General features: G+C 53.6%; 2 protein-coding genes across 2 annotated transcripts in view; both read right to left on the bottom strand.

Annotated features, from left to right (window-relative positions):
• Positions 1 to 8391, bottom strand: part of ENDOU (endonuclease, poly(U) specific) — a 15883-nt gene extending 7492 nt beyond the window's left edge. The window contains exons 1-3 of the mRNA XM_024737071.1: positions 8271 to 8391; positions 3266 to 3388; positions 400 to 471 (exon numbers count right to left, since the gene is read on the bottom strand). Of these exons, the coding sequence (XP_024592839.1) occupies positions 400 to 471; positions 3266 to 3388; positions 8271 to 8325 (250 nt within the window). The 5' untranslated portion in view covers positions 8326 to 8391. The remainder of the gene's footprint in view (positions 1 to 399; positions 472 to 3265; positions 3389 to 8270) is intronic.
• Positions 8392 to 18602: 10211 nt separating this feature from the next.
• RAPGEF3 (Rap guanine nucleotide exchange factor 3) overlaps positions 18603 to 18990 on the bottom strand; it is a 21573-nt gene continuing 21185 nt past the window's right edge. Inside the window, exon 28 of the mRNA XM_024736577.1 lies at positions 18603 to 18986. Within this exon, the coding sequence (XP_024592345.1) occupies positions 18905 to 18986 (82 nt within the window). The 3' untranslated portion in view covers positions 18603 to 18904. The remainder of the gene's footprint in view (positions 18987 to 18990) is intronic.

The raw sequence follows: 18990 nt of genomic DNA, 5'->3' as shown, positions 1-18990 counted from the left end.
TTTCCTGATGCTTCCTATTAAAGAACTCCAGGGAAGGAAAACAAACAAGCCTAATTGGTGCACACCCTTCACAGTCAGGAAGTCCTTTCTGGTGCCGAACTCTACTTTCTGGCCTGTTGTTTTTATAATCTTCCCTCTCTAAAAATAAAATCTCTTCCCCTTCCCTGTCCCTCTCAGCAGGCCTCGGACTCTTTCCTGCCTACCCCCCAGGTCACTGAGGCCCTGGGGCTTCCTCCCTCCCAGACCCCAAGAGTCCAGCGAGCTGCTCTCACCACCTCTAGGTGCTGGATTTGGGGTCCCATCTGGCTTTGGCCTGGGCCTGTGGCTGCCCCCTCCTCGTCATCCTCTCACGTCCCTCATCTTTACCCCGAAGGCCCCCCTCTGGGGAGGCAGACTCACCGCTAGCCGGGGCCCCCTCCATCTCTTCTTCCAGCTCCAGGAATGGCTCTGGCTCCTTGAGGTCCTCATCAGCTGTAGGTCAGAGAAGTAAAGTCACCAAACATCCCCGAGGGGCCCCTCTTCTTTATCACTGATTCTCAGTCCTCCCAGCTTCGGGAACAAGCATGTGCAGTGGGAGAAAATACAAAACAGGGGCGAGGGTACTTTGAACAAGTACCAGGTGAAGGACCAGAAAACCTGAAAATGTAAGACAGGGGGATTGAAAACTGTTCACAGAAGTGAAGGAACATCCCCAGGCGACAACCCTCCTCACCATTCACCCTTCTGGTACCCAGTGTGCTCGTCTGTAGAAAGGCGAGGTGGTGGGCAGGAGGTGGTCTCTTCTGGGCTGAAAACTCTGAGGTTGGGATGACTTTTATTTAATGTAAATTGATAGATGGATAGGCTTGAACTCTCCAAATGACAAGACCCTCACTTAGGAAACATTGCTTACCTGTAATAACTCCCAGAGTCAAGGGTGAACTCCTCCCAGGCCTCATGGAATAAGAACTGTTTCCTGAGATACCAGATGCCCTTCTTCCTTCGCAATTACACTTGGCAATGGCCACAAAGGCTGCATTTGGGAATTAGGCGCATTCAGAAAAGCACATGCCTATTGCTGGCCCATTCCCTTGCCTGCAAGCTGAGTAACTGCAACCTTGGCTCTGGGCAGAGCAGGGTGGAGCGGGCCTGGGGAGGAAGACGAGGGAATGAATGCTGCTGGGGACTCTGAGCTTCTCTCTCATCACGGAGGGGAATAAATTCTACCCCTACACCACTCCCCCCAAAACCCAACACTATTACAAAGTGCTTCAGAATCTGTCAGCGCGGTCGTCAGATAGTATCTTGTTCTTACCATCAGAACCTTGGGGCAGGTTATTCATTCAGTCAAAAAACTTCTCCTGATCACTTGCTTTCTGCCAGGCTGTTTTTTGTTTGTTTGTTTGTTTTTTCAGGCTGTGTTTTTTTTTTTGTTTTGTTTTTTGTTTTTTGTTTTTTGTTTTTTGTGGTACGTGGGCCTCTCCCGTTGCGGAGCACAGGCTCTGGACGCACAGGCTCAGCAGCCATGGCTCACGGGCCCAGCCGCTCCGCAGCATGTGGGATCCTCCCGGACCGGGTCATGAACCCGTGTCCCCTGCATCGGCAGGCGGACTCTCAACCACTGCGCCACCAGGGAAGCCCCAGGCTGTGTTTTAAGTGCTGACAATCCACAGGGTTCTTAACTCAGCCACCGTTTATGCTAAATAGACCTTTGTGAGCTGACCTAGAGTCTCAACCACCATTGATAATATTTTTTCTGTGGGAAAAGGATTCTGAGTCGCACATCAGAGACAGTGATGAAATGGCTGCTAGGCTGAGTATCGTCTCTATCTTGAAATGCCAGCCTGATTGTCCAAGGTGCACAGGCCTCCCTGTGTCTGCTACATGGGGCACAGGGCAGCAGAAAGGGGTCGGCTCGTAGAAAAGAAACTTATGGTTACCAAGGGGGAAGGGGAGAAGGGATAAATTGGGAGATTGGGATTGACATATACAACCACTATATATAAAATAGATAACTATCAATAATAAGAACCTCCTGTATAGCACAGGGAACTCTACTCAGTACTCTGTAATGACCTATAGGGGAATAGAATCTAAAAAAGAGTGGATGTATGTATATGTATAACTGATTCACTTTACTGTACAGCAGAAACCAACACAACATTGTAAATCAACTATACTCCAATAAAAAATAATTTAAAAAAAAAAAGAAGGGGGGTTGGCTCTGATTCTGGCACTGAGTGAGCTCTGGGCCTGGGTTTCCCTGCCTGGGTCTGATGAGCAGAGCTGCTAGTATGTGTGGTGTTTTTTTGTGTAAATTGACTCAGCATTCTCTTGGGTGGAAGTAGCTCTGAGGGCACATCGCTGGGCCAGCAGAAACCACTCTTGCGCAAATTAGGAAAAGGTACGCCTTTCTCAGCAGACACAGCTCTTCACCAAGACACATGGCTTAGCGAGAAGGATACAAATTCAACTTTGGTCCAACTCACCTTCTCAACCAGGGGCCCTTGTGCAGTGCACAACCTGCACAACCACACGCAGTGGTCTTGCTGGCCATTACCTACCATGGGACACAGGGTTTGACGGTGAACTTAGCAAGGCTTCATGTCACAAAGCAGAAGACCATTTATCTGGGAGTCTAAAATATTGGAAGCATCCAAACAAGGGAATTATTCAAAGTGAGTTTTTCAAATTTTAAACTGTGTAGTTGGGGTAGCAGAAGAACAACTGGCTTTTGAGGGCGATGCATGTCCCATTTAACCTCTGGCCTGGGAATGACAGGTCAGAGATGTGCAACCACTCAGTCCACTCGCGATAGGAAGAGTGGTATGAATTGTCAGTTACTGATGCCATGCGGTCTTCCTGGTGGCATGCAAGTTGGGAAAGAAAGTTCACTACCACTTTTTTACTTTTGAAAATGATAATTGGTAATGTAATACATGCTAAAATGATATTTTCATTCTTTTGCTTTTTTTGGGAATTACTTAAATTTTCCAGATATTATTAATCCTGGTAGTTCAGACAGATATTCCAGGTAAACGACATCTACTTTATTTTAAGTTGGGGTTTTATGTTGGAGACATCCTAGAATACCCAGGACAAGTGGTGGCCAAAGCCCTGACCCCCGCTCTGCTCTGGTTTGGGCCCTTTGAGCCCCCAGTCATCAGTCTGGAGCCCTGCTCTGGACTGCTAGATGCCCCAGCCAGCAGCCCTTCAGGCAGGCTAGATATGGTCATGGCCTGGCCTGCCATGCCTCCTAGACCCTTCATCCCACAAGGAACCTCACCTGTACACAGGCGCTCATAGTCTTCACAGCAATCCCTGTGCCGGGGACACCGGCGGTCACACTGGCAAGCAGCATCCCGGTCAAATTTCTCATTACAGCGAGACGCGCATGACTCCATTTGGCCTACGGGCAGTAAAGGTCACGAACTTAGCTCTATGGGGATCCTACTCTCTTCATCAAGGCACCCTCTGCAGAAGGGTTCACAGACAGGGGCAGGAGCCCCACCTTGCAGGGAAGGTCATTGCTAGCTGCCGGGGAGAGATACACGCACAGCCTCCCATACACAACATAAGCCTCGTCCCCACCACCCACCACCTGCCACCCACTGACTAATAATAGAGACCAGGATCACAGAGTCAGGCGCCAATCGGGGCTAGACCTGTAACACAAATGAGTCAAGAAGCAGGAAGGCAGTAGAAAGAGGTGGGGACGGTGACAAACTTGGGAACAATGCCCTGCCTGAAACTGGCAGCCACTAGCAGCTCCAGCCAATTGTTGCCATGTTGAGATGCAGGCTCAGTGTTGCCAGAGCCTCCAGTTTTTCAAAAGAAGGCTTCATTTCTATGTGAACTTTTCCAACTTTAAAAAATTCAGACAGACCGAAGAAAGAGGTCTGTGGGCTGGGCACGGCCCAGAGGCCACCATTCACCTGTCACATAGAGGCTGGTGAGTCACCTTCACTCCAGTGATCCCACCTGCCTTCTCCCCTCTGACCTCTGCCTCTCATCCTGTCCCTTTGACGTCTTCTGCTTCTCTGTTCTTCCCTCCCCGTCGTTTGGTCTCCTCTGCACCCTCTTCCCCCCCGGTGTCACGTCTTTCTGTCTCTTCTAGTTTGGATTAGTTTAGCTCAGGGTGGGGAATGAGGTGGGTTTGGGTGAGAATTGGACTTTGGAATAAGATCTGTTATGTAACCACAGACCACATCCCTTACTCCAGCCAAATGGCTTGCAGAAGCCAGCTTTTGGTCACAAGGGGCATAAGACAAGAAATTTTGAAAGAAATGATACAAACCCACCAAGCACTCCTAAAAAAACAAGCCCGCCACAGCAAAGACAGTGGAGGGGGTAGCTGGCTGGGCGCTCTTTCCTTTCACTCCGGACTTTAAGGGTGATAACAGAGCCTTTGTTTCCATCTGAGGTTCCTGAGGTTTGGATTTAGTGGGTACTGGGTTTAGGGTCAGGCTGTGGGTTATGGAGAATGTCAAGATCAGAGTCCGAGTCACAGTTAACACTGGAATTTGTATGAATGAAGAAACTGAAACCTAACTGGGGCCCAGGTTGGGGTGGGTTAGGTTTAGATTAAGAGCTAAAGTTAGGATTTGGGCTTGAGTTAATTATTGGTAAAATAACAATTTTGTGTTGCTGTTAGGGTAAGGAAAGGGAATAGGTTTAAAACTGCAGGGTTGAGGAACGTGTCAAGACTAGGAGAGGAAAAATAATCCTAATTTTGTGTTTGGTCCTGGTTGTGATTCCACACAGGTGTAGCATCGAAATTTAGCCTGGATTGGGGTGGAGGTGGAGAAGAGAGATATGGGTTTAGTCACTGGTTTGCATTCTGGGATTAGGGTTTATACTGTGCTAATGAGGGTGGCACAGCAGAGAGACAAAGAACCCGGACTCTGGCACCAAACTGCTCGAGGCCAGGATTCTGGTTCTTCTGCTTTCTAGCTATGTGATCTTGGGCAAGTCATTTGACCTTCTTTGCCTCAGTTTCCTTCTCTGTAAAAGTGTGATAATAATGGAGCCCATCTCATAGTCTATTCATAAGAATTAAATGAGCTCATTTTTGTAAAGCACTTAGGACACCGCATGACACATAGTAGCACCACTTAGATGTTAGATAAATAAACAGTCAGTATTTCATGCCCATCTTCCAGGTGGCAAGTGTCCAGACTGGCTGGGGCAGTCTTCCCTGTCTACCTACTCAATCTAGCTGACTCCCTCCCTGGGTTTCAACTGGGCCATTGCTTGGGCTGGGGTGTCAGCGCATTTATGTTGCTGACAGTTTCTAGCTGACATTTCCGCTGTGAGTCTGTGTTCTTTACATCAAAGAGGCGTCACGATGAACCCAGGTCCTGAGGCAACTTCACACTGTGTAAAGGGCTTCCAACGTGGCCAGAAAGGCAGATCCAGTGGATTGTCCCTAAAATAGACCAGGCCCAAGTCCACTTGTCCCTCCAAGCCTAGGGGAACTCCCCCTGAATCTTAAATGATGCTCCCTTGGTGCAACCCAAATGCAAAGACCTTAAGGCGAAGTTTTCAGCCCAGGAGGAAGGCTGTGTCAGCTGCCTGCTCAGTCAGCCTGGCAGTACACCCAGAATCCAAAGGGAGAGAATTCAGACAAATCAGGGCAATGCTTTTAATGGGCCAGATCAGCAGAGTCCAAGGAAGGAATTCACCCCATTCCAGCAGCTGGCACCAGTCGAGAAGGGCTGCAAGTCAATAGTCAGCTCTGTAGAGCTCAAGAGGACACCGCCCCACTGGCCCTGGCTGAGTGGACTTTTTCATCCCTGTTCAAGAACTTTGTCCCCAGTAGGAGCCCCAGGCCAGGGATCCTTCACACTTCCCTGTACACCTCACCATGTGCTTCAAGAGGACCTTGGGACTTGAGGGGGGAGGTTAGGAGTGGGAGGGACTTCTCCTCATAGGTACCTCCCCGGGCTGCTCTGGGGACACTCAGGTGAGTGTCAGAGTGTCACCCTGACTACTCACTCCAGCGATCCCACCCGGTACCTCCTGTTCATACAAACTGTGTGCGCCTCGCTCACTCGCCAGGCGCCTGAATCACCGCTCCAGTAATCCTCTACCCCATCTCTCTGACTCTCTTTCTGCCTTACTCCATTTTGGCCTTTCTTCTCCTGGACAGAGGTACGCTCTCCATTCCCCGGGAAGAGCTTTTTTTTGGATCCTTCACACTTCCCTGTACACCTCACCATGTGCTTCAAGAGGACCTTGGGACTTGAGGGGGGAGGTTAGGAGTGGGAGGGACTTCTCCTCATAGGTACCTCCCCGGGCTGCTCTGGGGACACTCAGGTGAGTGTCAGAGTGTCACCCTGACTACTCACTCCAGCCATCCCACCCGGTACCTCCTGTTCATACAAACACTCTGTGTGCGCCTCGCTCACTCGCCAGGCGCCTGAATCACCGCTCCAGTAATCCTCTACCCCATCTCTCTGACTCTCTTTCTGCCTTACTCCATTTTGGCCTTTCTTCTCCTGGACAGAGGTACGCTCTCCATTCCCCGGGAAGAGCTTGTCACCAGCCCCCATCCCTACACGAAATGCTAAATGTCTCCGCTCACTCCAACACTTCAGTATGCCTCAACACCCAGTCCCTAACCACACTGCCCACCAAGAAACTTGGTCCCAAACCTGGTGTCCCTATATGCCAGCCCTCAGCCCCTCTGATGGTTGGGGACTCCTACATCTGTGCTTCTCTGGGGGTCTCAGAGGCTGTTTCCGTGGACACCTAGCCAACCAAGTAGACACTTCCAGGACCAGACTCCCGCTTCAATTCACTTGAAACAACCAGGGACCTAAGATTGGCTCCCATGCTATTCATACTCTTGCATCTAAGTTCTGAGATGTTGGCATAGGACAGACAAGAACCGAGCCTCTTCCTCCCACTTTAGGAAAGAAGGAGGCATCACCCACTGGACCCTCTCTTCCCCATCAGTCCCACAGCAGGATCAGACCACCAGCCCCAGGGGCAAGGGCTCCATCTGCCCTTCTGAAGCCACCTTGGCCTCTGCCCTCAGGGATGGCCCCCAAGGATCAAATGTCTCCAGTTGCTCTCCTCTCCTGAGACTGGAATGCCTCAACCCCACACCACTCCTTCACAGTAAGCTAGAGGCTCTCGCACCCTCCCTCACTCCCTACCGAGAGCTCTGCACCACCCCGGGCCCAGCTCTCTGCCATGTGTGCTGGAGAGGGGGTACACGATCCCATCCAGCGTGGGAGGCCTGGGAATGGCTTTCCCCTCCAAACGTTTTCCATTTAGGAATCCTGTTAGGGGTCTCCTTATCCACAACCTGACTGGAAATGATTCCAAGAGTAAATTTTATGTTTATATAAATTATTTTATATAAATAAATACTTGTTATATTACTAGAATTAATATGTTCTAAATATACTTATAAATATTATAAATGATTTTATATGTATTTATCTTTATAATCATAATCAAAGACCCAATTTACTGAGATCTCACTCAACGTAGGGGGCTTCTTGTACCTTATCATATTTCACCCTTACGACAGTCCTATGTAGGAAAAACCTGAGTGGGATCCTTTCTCCTTGGACAGAGGATTCCCCCCACATCCCTCAGCCCAGCCCCCTCCCTTGGCACTCTCCCTACTCACCCAGTAACCACTAATGAACACATCAGCGTCCGCTCTGCAGCTGCTGAACAGGGAAGTGTTCCCATCCTTAGCCACGGGTCCTATCCCTGCATCGCTAGTACCTGGGGGCCAGGACCCTTCTCTGCTGTAGGTCCTCTAACACTGGACAAGACTGATTCCTCTGACCACATGACCTGCCTCCTGGTCAGGGGCTCTTCCAGTTTCCCCGGACCCTGCCCTCCTCCTAAGCCTTTACCCAGGGAAAGGTCCCACGCAGACAACTCACCTACCCCCAGGTAGCAGAGGAAGTGACCAAGGGCGACCAGGCCACTCAAAGCCAGTCGGCCACAGCCCAGCTTTACCCTATAGTGGCCCCAGAAAACAAAACCTTGGTGAGATCAAAAGTCAGGTTGGACTAAGGGATGCTTGGGGCTCATCTTCCAAGTCGTCAAGAAGGAGCTTCCGTGACATCGGCCCACCAGCTCTGCAGCTCCCTTCACACAACCCAATCCACTTCAGAGGCAACTCCTGCCTCAGACCAGGCTTGGTCTAAGGTGTCTGTGGCTTTAGGACAGAGCTGGCTCTCTCTCTTCTCACTACCCTCACACTCTCCCAAGTACCCCAACTCTTGGCAGGACTCCTGTCATCCCCACCAGTAGTGACTTACCAGCCCAGGCCAGGCCGCAGAGCACGGCCACTATCAGGGGAACACAGGCCTTCATGGTGTCCAGTTGGAGGCCAAAAGGGGATTGGCTGTTGGACTTTCACTAAAGTCAACGTGAATATCACAGCTCCCAAATGAGCCTTGTTGCCCAGGCTGATCCTTTTAAAGATATCAGAACTTGTGGATCTGGTGCCTCCAGATCCTTCCAGGTGGAAGGAGGTGGAGAGTGCGTAAGCCCAACAGCTGTTTGAAGCCAGAGGCAAGGGAACTAAGCAGGCAGGCAATGTCAGATGTTTAGAACAAGGAGTGCTAGCTGTTTGTAGCTAGAAAATAGGTCATGCAAGCAGGCACAGCGACTTGGGTCTAGTGTGGGGGGGAGCACTCATGAGCTCATCTTTGGGTGATGCCTTTCAAACATCCACCTACCTGCAAGCCAGGGTCTTGACCTTCCAAGGGCCTCAACTGGCTCCGTATTTGAACTCCAGGTGCTCAGCATGAGGGACACAGTAAGAGGGTTATTATGTGTTAGACAAACAGGAAGTGCTTCAACAAGCTTTGGGGTACCAGAAGGAGCGATCTAGGAGGCATAGGTCAGAAACAAGTGCTGTTCTTACTACATCAAGCCACACGTAGCCACATCACCCTTGAAATGTCACGCAAATGGGCCTTTACCTCTTACTGAGTCAGCATCTCAGGTTTTACCTCTTTCAGGTTCTCCCAGGCTCCAGGCTTATGAGGCCTCTTAAAGGCAGCCAAAGGACCATCATTTCTCTCCTCCATTCATCCCTCTTACACTCCTCTCCCCCAGGGACCCCTCCCCAGAGAGGGACAAGGCTCTCAGGGCTCCCATCTTCCCAGGTCTGGGAGCAGAGATGCAGCAACGTAGGGCTGCCAAGTTTTCCCTCCTAATAAAGGTAAAATGTTCTAAGTAAAATGCCCTTTCCAGAAAGAGCACTGCATGGAGATTCCCAGGCCTCTCAAAAAGGAAGTCTCATAGAAAAAGGCAAAACTGATGAACAATTGAGACCACGCTGCAGTAATTTTTCCTTGGGTGGAGTCGGGGTGAGCACATCCTCCATCCTTCTTTAACAGTGGAACTTTCTTCCTCTCTCCCGTCTTCGGTTTTCCCATCTTTGAAACGATGGGGTTGGAGCTAATGATCCCTTCCAAGTTCTCAGATTTTAATTTTCAGGCCCCCCAGGGTGCACAGCTGCAAGGTGGGGCAGTCCCCACCTTGCAAGGGACTCACACCACCAGCACAATTGCCTCGCCATTTTCTCCAGGAAGGAAGCCCGCTTAAAGGGAGTGGGAGCCCTTTGTTTGCATAAGTGCCATTTGCACAACCGGAAAGCAGAGGTTGAGCCACTGCCAGCCAGAATCCTCACCCTCCCTGGACTTGGAGCACGGGGACATATCCTGGACCCCAGGTAGTTTAGGGAATAAAGGAGAGTGTCCCTGGCCGGGCAGGAAACAATGGTGCCTCAGAGTTTGGGATTGGAAGGTCTGTCCCTTCCAGGGTGGGACCCTGGGTGAGGCCAAACCTATCAGGGTGGGAGTGGGGTCTGGCCACGGTTGCCCTGGTGTCCAGCTGAACCGACTGTGGGATGGAGTTTCAAGGGTGGGAGCGCTTCCCTCCATCAGGGGAGTTTTAGGTCAGGAGCAAGGCTGGGAGCTGGGGAGACAGTTGAAACTGACCCCACAGAGCCAGATGGGCCATCTGAGGACCGAAGTGTCCTGGATGGGGTCCTCCAACAAGAACCAGAAGGTTGACCTTCACCATGACCGCCAGCACTGACTGAACACGTACCACGTGTCACCCACGAAGAGCTTCCTACGTGCTATCCCGTCCACGCTCACTGCAACCCTTTATAGGTACTATCGTTACCATCATTTTACAGGTGAGGAAACTGAGACACAGAAAGGTTGGGAGATGTGCCTCAAACAACAACCTTCAAAACACATCAACAACCACTTAATTATGTCTGGGTTGCTATGCAAAGTGGTCTGGAATCAGATGCATCGGAATTAAAGGGACCTCCGTGGTCACCTGGCTCCACTTCTCAAATGAAGTTGCAATGCCCTAAACAACACTACGTCGTCACTCTGCCTCCACGGGAGGGCCTCTGGTGTTGAGGGATCACGGGGCTGCTCATCCCCCCTTCCCAGATCAGATTCCCAAACCCCAAACCCCGAGACATGCTGACATGGACAAAAGTCGACAGGACAGTAGGAAAAATCCATTTGGCCAATACGGGAGCACACATCCACACATTCATGCAAAGATGCCTCATAAACTTCGATGCGCATACGTATGTACACAGAGACAGACACAGTGAACTGTATTTCAGACAGCTTTCTTTTCCTGGGCAGACAATGCCGTTGCCCCTTTTTCCAAGTTCTCCCCCAGTTAGGTCCCCCTGTCAGCTTTCCACCCTTGATGGAAAGCTCTACTTCCCAAGGAGCCACCGTGGGGGCCAGCCAGCAAGGTGGGAATCCCAGGAGGCTGGGGCCCTGAGACCCGGGTGGGGAGAAATTGGCAACAGGTGCTTGTGGGTAGTATACCCACAACGAGGACACCAATGGAGGCGGCTGCTCCACATGGGGAAGGGAGGGGAGGCTGCAGCTCTGGCCTCTGCCAAGGTTTGGAGGGTGGAGAGGGTGCAGCTGCCCGGGCAAGAATCTAGGAGGCTGTCAGCCGTCAGTGGCGTGAGGAGTGGGGATTCCAGCAGCAAATATTTACTGGTGCTCACTTTGTGACTGGTGCTCTGCTGACGCTGGACTGGCAGGGTTCAGGCTGGGCTAGAAAACTGTTCTTGGAACCCACTGGTTTCTGGTGGGATAGAGGACAGAGAAGCCCCAGCGTTAGGCCGCTGTTTGAAGTAGATCACACTCACCTCTGGGCTTCCAAGAGGGTCAGGGGTCTGTGAGGACCAACAGGCTATGGGAGAGACTGACCCAGGGGGCTACTAAAGGAGACGTATGCCCCGACCAGCCTAGACCACCACCCTTGTCCTCTCTGAAACCAAGGCCAAGTCACTTCTGCACACGACCAGAGACTGGAAGGGCCCAGCAGCTGCTCCAGCACAGGTGAGGCCTGGAGTCACTTACCAAGGGGACCCTGGCTGACCTGGGAGTGCCCCAGGATGGCAGCCCGCATCTGATCACGTGTGAGCCACGTCAATCTGTAGTCTCCTCTTATTGAGTGTGTCTTAGCATGGCTCCATGTGTGGTTTTCTCCCACACTGGTTTGTGTGCTGTGTACCACGATTTGGTTCCCAAGCATTTTTTTTTTTTTTTTTTAAGTTTGTGGGCATCCTTGACATCCAGCATCACACTCACCGCCAACCCCAGGCATGTTAGTCAGACGTGCCGCCTGCCCCGTTCATCACAGTGTACTATGATGTACCCAGGTGGTACTTCTGGTTGTGCCGGCCATGCCCCATGCTGGTCCTCTGCCTGAAGTGCCCTCCCCATACACATCAGCTGTCCGTCTCCTACTCATCCTCCAGGCCCAGAGCAAACCCACCCTTCCACGAAGCCTAACTTCCTCCTCCACTCCAGCCTATGGACTCAGTTCTTGATATTTGTCACGTGTGCCTTTGAAACACATCACAGCCGCCTCTGATAGACAGGGCTGCCAACGAAGTGTCGGTTAACCCCTGCACTGCCGGTTAACTCTTCATCCACACAGGTTGTTTCTTCAGCTGGCCTCTGAAATTCCTTGAGATAGGAACCCTGCCTCCTGGGTCCCCTCTACTGCTTTGTACTGCCCATGCGATGTGTGTTAGATAACTGTCAACTTCTGCCTGGGACCAGCAATGAATCAGTGAATGAGTGAGTGACTGAATGAGCAAACTGAGCCTTTGAGCCTCACTTGTGATAAAGGCCCAAGGGAAGATGACTAGCAAAATGGAGAGAACGGATGGCTCCCTCCAGGAGCTCTGGAGGCTCCTGGGTTGGTACTGGGGGCGGGAGGAGAGGGCTTATGGGCAGTGGCTGGAAGTGGGTGCAGGGATTCATTTTGTAGTTGTATTTTCATAGCAAACACACTCAGGAGTAATGGAAACTTTGGCGGGGGGGCGGGAAACCCAAAGCCCCGAACCACCTGTTGGCAACACCAACGCCAAGGGGCAGCCAGTGCAGGGATCGGCTAGAACTCAGAATGCCAGCAGCTTCCGAATCCACAATGTAAAGATCACTCAACCTTACCCTGCTTTTTAGGATCCCTGCGCTTTTTGCCAGCTGTGTTCATGTTTGTTTTATACCGCCTGCTAGTGACTGTAAAATAAAACTTCTGTTTCACGTCCTCAAACCCCAGTGGCTTTGGAGAGGGTCTGGAGGCACAGATGGGGAAAAGAGAGGTGGCCGAGACAGGCGTGAGGCACCTCGCACACCTCTCACCCCAGGTGTTTGGGCACAGCCGGCTGCTCTGTCCTCACAAAGGCGATGACAGGACTGGCAGGGGCAGTTCCCGACCCACGGTCTGGAGATCTACAGTCTGTCAAAATTACCATAATCACTGTGCTGAGGTCGTTGGATGATGGACAACTTCCCCCTTCCTCGTGCATCTGAGCACGCGCTCCGTTACGCAAAGCGAAGTGGATGCAAAGGTGAGTTGCTCAGCGTTTTACAGGACGACGGAATGGAGTGAACTGAAAGCTTGGATTAGGGCCAGCAGAACACCATGCTGAGACCGCTGGTTCTAAGCCAGACTGCCTGGGATTGAATCCCAGCTCTGCCGCTCACCTGCTGTTCAACCCTAGGCAAGTTCCCTGACCTCTCTGTGCCTTGGTGTCCCCTGTAACTATAGAGCGAATAAGAATACCTTACAGGGCAGTTGTGGTGACTTGAATGAGTCAAGACTTGCAAAGCCTTAAAACAGTATCGGGCACGTAACAAGACCGGATAAGTGTGTGTTTAAAAAAAAAAATAAGGTCACAGAAGATCTAATTTACATGGGATGGTTAGGGAAGGCCTCCCTGAAAAAATTACCTTTAAAACAGAGACATGAGAAAGTGGCAATCTTTCTTTTTCTTTCTTTTCATTTTTGCCACGCTGCGAGGCTTCTGGGATCTTAGTTCCCTGACCAGGGATCGAACCTGTGCTCCCTGCATTGGAAGCGCAGAGTCCTAACCACTGGACCGCCAGGGAATTCCCCATAAGATGATTTTTTAAAAAAAAATAATGCCAAATATAATTCCAAAAATAAATTTACATTTCAAAATGTACACTTTGAGTGCTTTCAGGTCTCGGGGATGATTCTTTAACGAGTCACACATCATCCAGCTCACCTGGTTCGGTTGCCGAAGGTAACACCTATTTTCTGGGGTTGCAGCTGTAGCCTGGGGAACTGAGCTTTGCTCTGCGGGAGGCCAAGAGCTTCAGTGGGAACAGCTCTGGCCTCCTAGGCCTTGGTTCTGTTTGATGAGATTGCCAACAGTTGCACGGCCCAGGAGACAAGAAACGAGAGGAGAGACAGAGAAGGCTGGCCTCCTCCGTGGGCCACCAGAGTGCAGCTTGGATCTGCGGGCTCCCCCTCCACCACCCAGGCTACCCTGCAGGGCCCTACCCCGGAGGAGCTGGCCATCCATTTCTCCCTCCCACTCTCACACTGGGAGACTCTGCCGTGTTCCCTAAGTCATACTCTGGACCTTGCCCCTCACTTGATGTCATGAAAATGCCCCTTATGCCCCTGCCCGGGGACTCTTCCTTTCCTGCTCTCCCCCTTAAAGTGACCATTAGAATCCTCCCAAGTTACATACCTACATAAGAGGGGTCTCCTACAGACAACTGGAATTCGGGTAGGCTGTAGTAGGAGATATTTAGGGGCAGAGAACTCTCTGAGAATGCTTCTAACACAATTGTGCTCACAGCTGACTCTCCCTCCTGCGGGCAGTCTGGCTGGGGGCCACCACTGGGAAGATGCTCAGGAAGGTGGGGAGGCCCCACAGCCTCATGAGCAAGAGGGGTCTGCACCGTCTCACCCCGTGTGACGCCTTGAGCTGTCTAAATCAAAGACACTAATTGCAGGAAGACATCCCAAACCCTTCTAGTCCAAATCCCTGTTTATAAATAAGGAAACTGAGGTCCAGGGAGAGGAAGGGACTTGTTCAAGGCCGGGTGCTGCTGAGGGCGAGGCTCCCGCACACACGGCCCACCTGCGGGAGGACCGCCCTGACACTGGCCTACACTGCGTCAAGCTCTCCCAGAGCACTTTTCCGGGAGGCAGAGTAAGTTTAAAACGTCCTGCTGCCATGGCTGCCGCACAAAGTCACCCTCTCTCCGCCCCTCTGCTGGCTAGAGCCCCCCGAGCGCCAGGAAAGCCTGAGCTCTCCTCCACTCAGCAACCGGGAAGCAGCTCTGGCTGCCCACAACTCACACTCCAGCGAGAAAACTGAGGCCCCGAGCCCTCCTCAAGGGCCAACAGGATGGCAGGCAGCGTGAACGTCCGGCTCCCTGGCTCGGGGTCCGTAACGGTCAGAGTCTAAACGCACACAAGTAACCAGAGTCTCACACTTTCCCACACAAAGTGGGTCTGGGCTCTGAGCCCAGCCTTTCCTCCTCCTTCTGGGGGTCCCTAGGCCCATGCTCCTACAGAAGCGGCCCCTCTGGCCCCATCAAGACCACCTGGCCCGCGCACGAAGGCCCCAGGCGTGGGAGAGAAGAGATCTCAAAGCGCAGGGGAGTCGGACTTGGCTTCTCAGAGAGATCAGTTTCATCATCGCTGGGCGGGATGTTAGCCACCCATCACTTGTACCACAAGCCCCTTCCAGGGCCCTGTCAGGCTGGGCTAGGCTCCGGTCTTGAAGAGCCCAGAATCTCAGAGAGGGTCACCCAGATTGGCTAGGGCAGCTGGACAGGCCGGAGAGGACACTTATGTACTTCCAGCCCGTGGCCTTGGCACACGTGAGAAGCCCAGAACTTTGTGCACGGGGCAGGGTCTGAGTACACATTCTGGAAATGCATTTATGCTCTGACCTCCATGGGAGGGAGGAGGGATCAAGAACAAGGGCCAGGTCAGAGACCTTCCCAGCCACCAGCCACCATACTGATACTCAGGTGGTTTGTACCAGTGGTGAGCTGAGAGCACCCCAACTCTGGAAGGCAGAGCTGTGAGGCAGGCATGCAGGGTTCTGGGGGCCGGATGGCTGGGACCGTGAACCTGCAGCCCAACGGAGCAGCTGCGGGCCTGGGGGCTTAGGGGTGAGCAGTGAGACCCCGTGGCCCTAGGCACGCACCTCTCTCTGGCCTTGCCCTCTGTGGCATCTCGTCCCCTCCGATGGCCTTGTCCTGTGCCTGTCTGCCTAGCTGGGTGGTCTGCTCCAGGATGGCCAGGGCTGCCCGTCTTATAGGTAGGACTCCCCTACAAAGCCCACGGTTAAGTATTCCAAAATGAAGGGAGGGAGGGAGACATTTATATGCTGTGTCTATCCCTACGAAAGCAGAAAATGTTGCGGCTCAGAAAGGTTGCATCTGGAGTGCCAGGGGCACGAGGAAAGGCATGGATGGGGAGGCCCATTGCATGGGCATGGCTGATACACATCCAGTTCCTTCGCCAGTCCACCCTGTTATTAACCAGTTATGTGACCTTAGGCAAATCTTTACGTGCTCCAGTTTGACTACAAAACAGGGGTAAAAATACCTACCCTATCATCAGGGTAAAAATTAAGATAATAGATGTGAAAGTGTGCTGGAAGAGATGAAAACGCTATTCAAATCTAAATCTATTAGTGCGATAAATAATGTGAGTAACAGCAACATTAAGAAGAATAATCTTTGCTGCTTGGAAGGCAGAGCAGGCAGAGGCCCGGGGCTGCCGGGAACACAGAAGCCACGGGGAATGTGAAAGCAGGTCTGCCCCCCACCCCCGCCCCCACCCCCAACCGTGAGCTCTAACTCTGCTGAATGCCTTGGTGGGGGGAGGGTGCTAGATCACCAGCTCCAGGTCTGTCCTGCTTGGAGGGGGCTTGGGGAGAAAGGGGATGGCTGGCTCCCAGGAGAGAAGTGGGAGCAGCCAGAGGGTCAGGGCTCCCCAGGCTGCCCTACCCTTTCACCAGGTCCTGCTCAGCCTGCTGGAGGGGAACCCTCCCTGGTGTGCACCCCACAATTACAGTCCTGGCCTGGTCCCCAGGCTGCCCCAGGGCTCTGCAGGGAAACTAAGTATAAGAGGGTAAAAGAGGGATGTTAGGAATTACCACCTCTGTCTTTTCTCCCCATAGGACACACACACACACACACACTCCCTCTCTGCTTTACCCCCTTTTAGGTAAGAGATTGTTTTAAAGGTCTGACCTCAGACTTCCTTCTTTCAGCAGTCCCGTGAATTCCTCCTCCCATCGCAGCTCTCCCGAAGCTGGGACACACACTGGGGGCTCCCTACACACAGCCTGGGCTGCTAGGGCGCACGAGGGATGCCACGCCTCCACCCCATGCCTGGGTAGTCAGGGATACAGAAGGTGACACAGCCCTCAGAGCAAGAGGCCACCGTGACCTGGAGCCTCTCCCTCCGCAGTGGTCCAGCCCATCACTGGGGCCTTCGGCTCCCGGTCTATGTCCCCTGCCTGCCCTGGGCACTGTTCCTGGCAAGGCCTCTCCCTACAGGCTCAAAAGGTGTCTGGCCCCAGAGACTAAGGCAGCTAGAGGTGGCCAGGCGGTCAGGGTGGAAGGGAGATTCCTGCACCGCCAAAGCTCCTTGGGGACACGGGTGTGACCACAGGGAAGAAAAAGAGAAATGCTGATGGAGGACACCAGCCCCACCACGCTCAGCTCCCACTGTTCGTCACAGGCCTGGTCTCACCCTGGGTCCGAAAGGGTGGAGGAGGGCGCCTGGCTGGCCGGTCTGGCCTTTGCTGAAACGTTGACAGACAATGGGTTTAGGAGAGAAGAAAGGCCCTGGGAGTCCTGACTCACCGGGCCTGCACCTCATGTCACGACTGCTCAGCTCTGGAAGCTTCCGTGCCTCAGGGTCCTCCATCTCTACCCATGGGCAAGGCCACACTGGCTTGGTTACCTTGCCGTCTGCTCCACCCCAGGCTGTTCCTGAGGGAGTGGGCTCCCCACTTCCTCTGAGGTGATGTTGCCCCAGCAGGCAGAGGACACAGGACAGCCGTCAGCTGTCACCTCAGCTGCAGAGGCAGAGCTGCAGTTTACCTGTCTGCCACTAAGCGCTGACCTGAGATCATCGTATCACACCCATCTTACAGATGGAGAAACGGAGGCGGAGAACTGTTCATTGACTTGCTCAGGTGCACTTAGAAACCCGAGGCATAATCCCAGTTGGGCTGCCTCCTGCCAAGGGCTCTGGCCCTTTCTGGAAGCAGCGCGTGTCCATGACCACAGGGATGAGAGGTTTGGCAGTGTGGGGGCGGGGGGAGGTGAGGGTGTGTCCAGCCTGAGCCCCGGCAGCTGTACCAGCTGCCTCCTCCTCCCAGGTATGGGCCCACTCTCTCCACATGCCCCAGGACTCTGCTGCTCAGAACCTACTCTGGGTCATCCCCAAGGGCGAGAGGCCCCTCTCGGAGTCAGACAGCGCACCTCCCCTGGCCAGGCTCAGAGCCACAGGGAGCAGAGAGGAGGGCAGCCCCACCTGGGGCTTCCTCACGTGAGTTCCCGGGGCAGGAGGGTCCTCACTGCCCGTCACGGCAGCTGGCAGGGGAGAGGGGACTCCAAGCTGACAAGACTTGCTGGGACCACTCTCCTCACTGGCAGGAAATCTGACTCCTGGATGCCCTTAGGCCTCAGCAAGGGATGGGCTCCCCTCAGAAGCCTCGGCCTCAGCCTCTCCATCACTGCCGCCTCGCCTCGCCTCCCGGAGCACCGCCCAGCGGGGCTGCAAGCAGACGGGCAGGAAGTGGAGTGGGGAGGGGAGAGGAGGGAGGAGCGACCTCTCAGACCACTGTGGACAGCTGAGGGCCACTCCGGCCAGCCCCGTGCAGGGCTCCAGGCTCCTGCCGCTCTGGTGACCAAGGGGCTGAGGTCCAGCTGCAGTCAGCCTTGGAGCCCTGCAGGGTCCCAGAGACCATCCCGGGCAGGGGGCAGGGCTCGCCCCGGGGCTGGCCAGAGAACACAGCCTCTCTGTCCACTTAGGGTAACAGTAAGTCTCCTCAGGGACCACCACTCCCAGACAAGCAGCCCCGACCACACCCAGCTGTTTATCGCACAGGCCGTGGAAAGAAAAGCAGCACGGCCCCCACCCTTCCCTGCCTCCCCACCTCCCCGGGCAGCGGGCCTGCCCCTGCCACCCACATGCCACACACATGCAGACACTTGGTCCACTGCGGAAACACACCCCAGGGGCCCGGCGATGGCCGGACAACAAAGCCGAGAGGCATGGAATCTGGAAAAGACCTGGTGCGGAGAGCTCTCTATTGAACACACAGAGGGAGCGCTCCGCTCTCCCACCCACTCCAGGGCTTCTCTGTCCCCCATTCCTTGGCCTTGGGCCCCGGCTCATGCCATTCCGAGGTCCTGCTTGGCCAGCAGTCATCAAGGGGACGGCTGCCTCCATGCCGCCCACTCCAGGGCCTCAAGTTCAGTCCGCGGAGAGCCCCTGCCCGGCGCGGCCAGCCCACGGGCCTCCTGGCCCGGCTCGCCCTGGCTCTCCCAGCGGCCAGTGCCTGCTCCAGCCCAGCCCCTCCTCACGGCTCCAGCTCCCGGGAGAGGCGGGACAGTTCCCGCTGGTTGTCGATGACCTTCAGCTGCTGGACGTAAGCCCAGGTGCTGG

Source organism: Neophocaena asiaeorientalis, unplaced genomic scaffold, assembly GCF_003031525.2.
Source record: "Neophocaena asiaeorientalis asiaeorientalis breed wild unplaced genomic scaffold, Neophocaena_asiaeorientalis_V1.1 scaffold134, whole genome shotgun sequence".
Taxonomy (NCBI): Eukaryota; Metazoa; Chordata; class Mammalia; order Artiodactyla; family Phocoenidae; genus Neophocaena; species Neophocaena asiaeorientalis.
The sequence above is the reverse complement of the archived record's forward strand: the minus strand, read 5'-3'. Positions and strand labels throughout refer to the sequence as shown.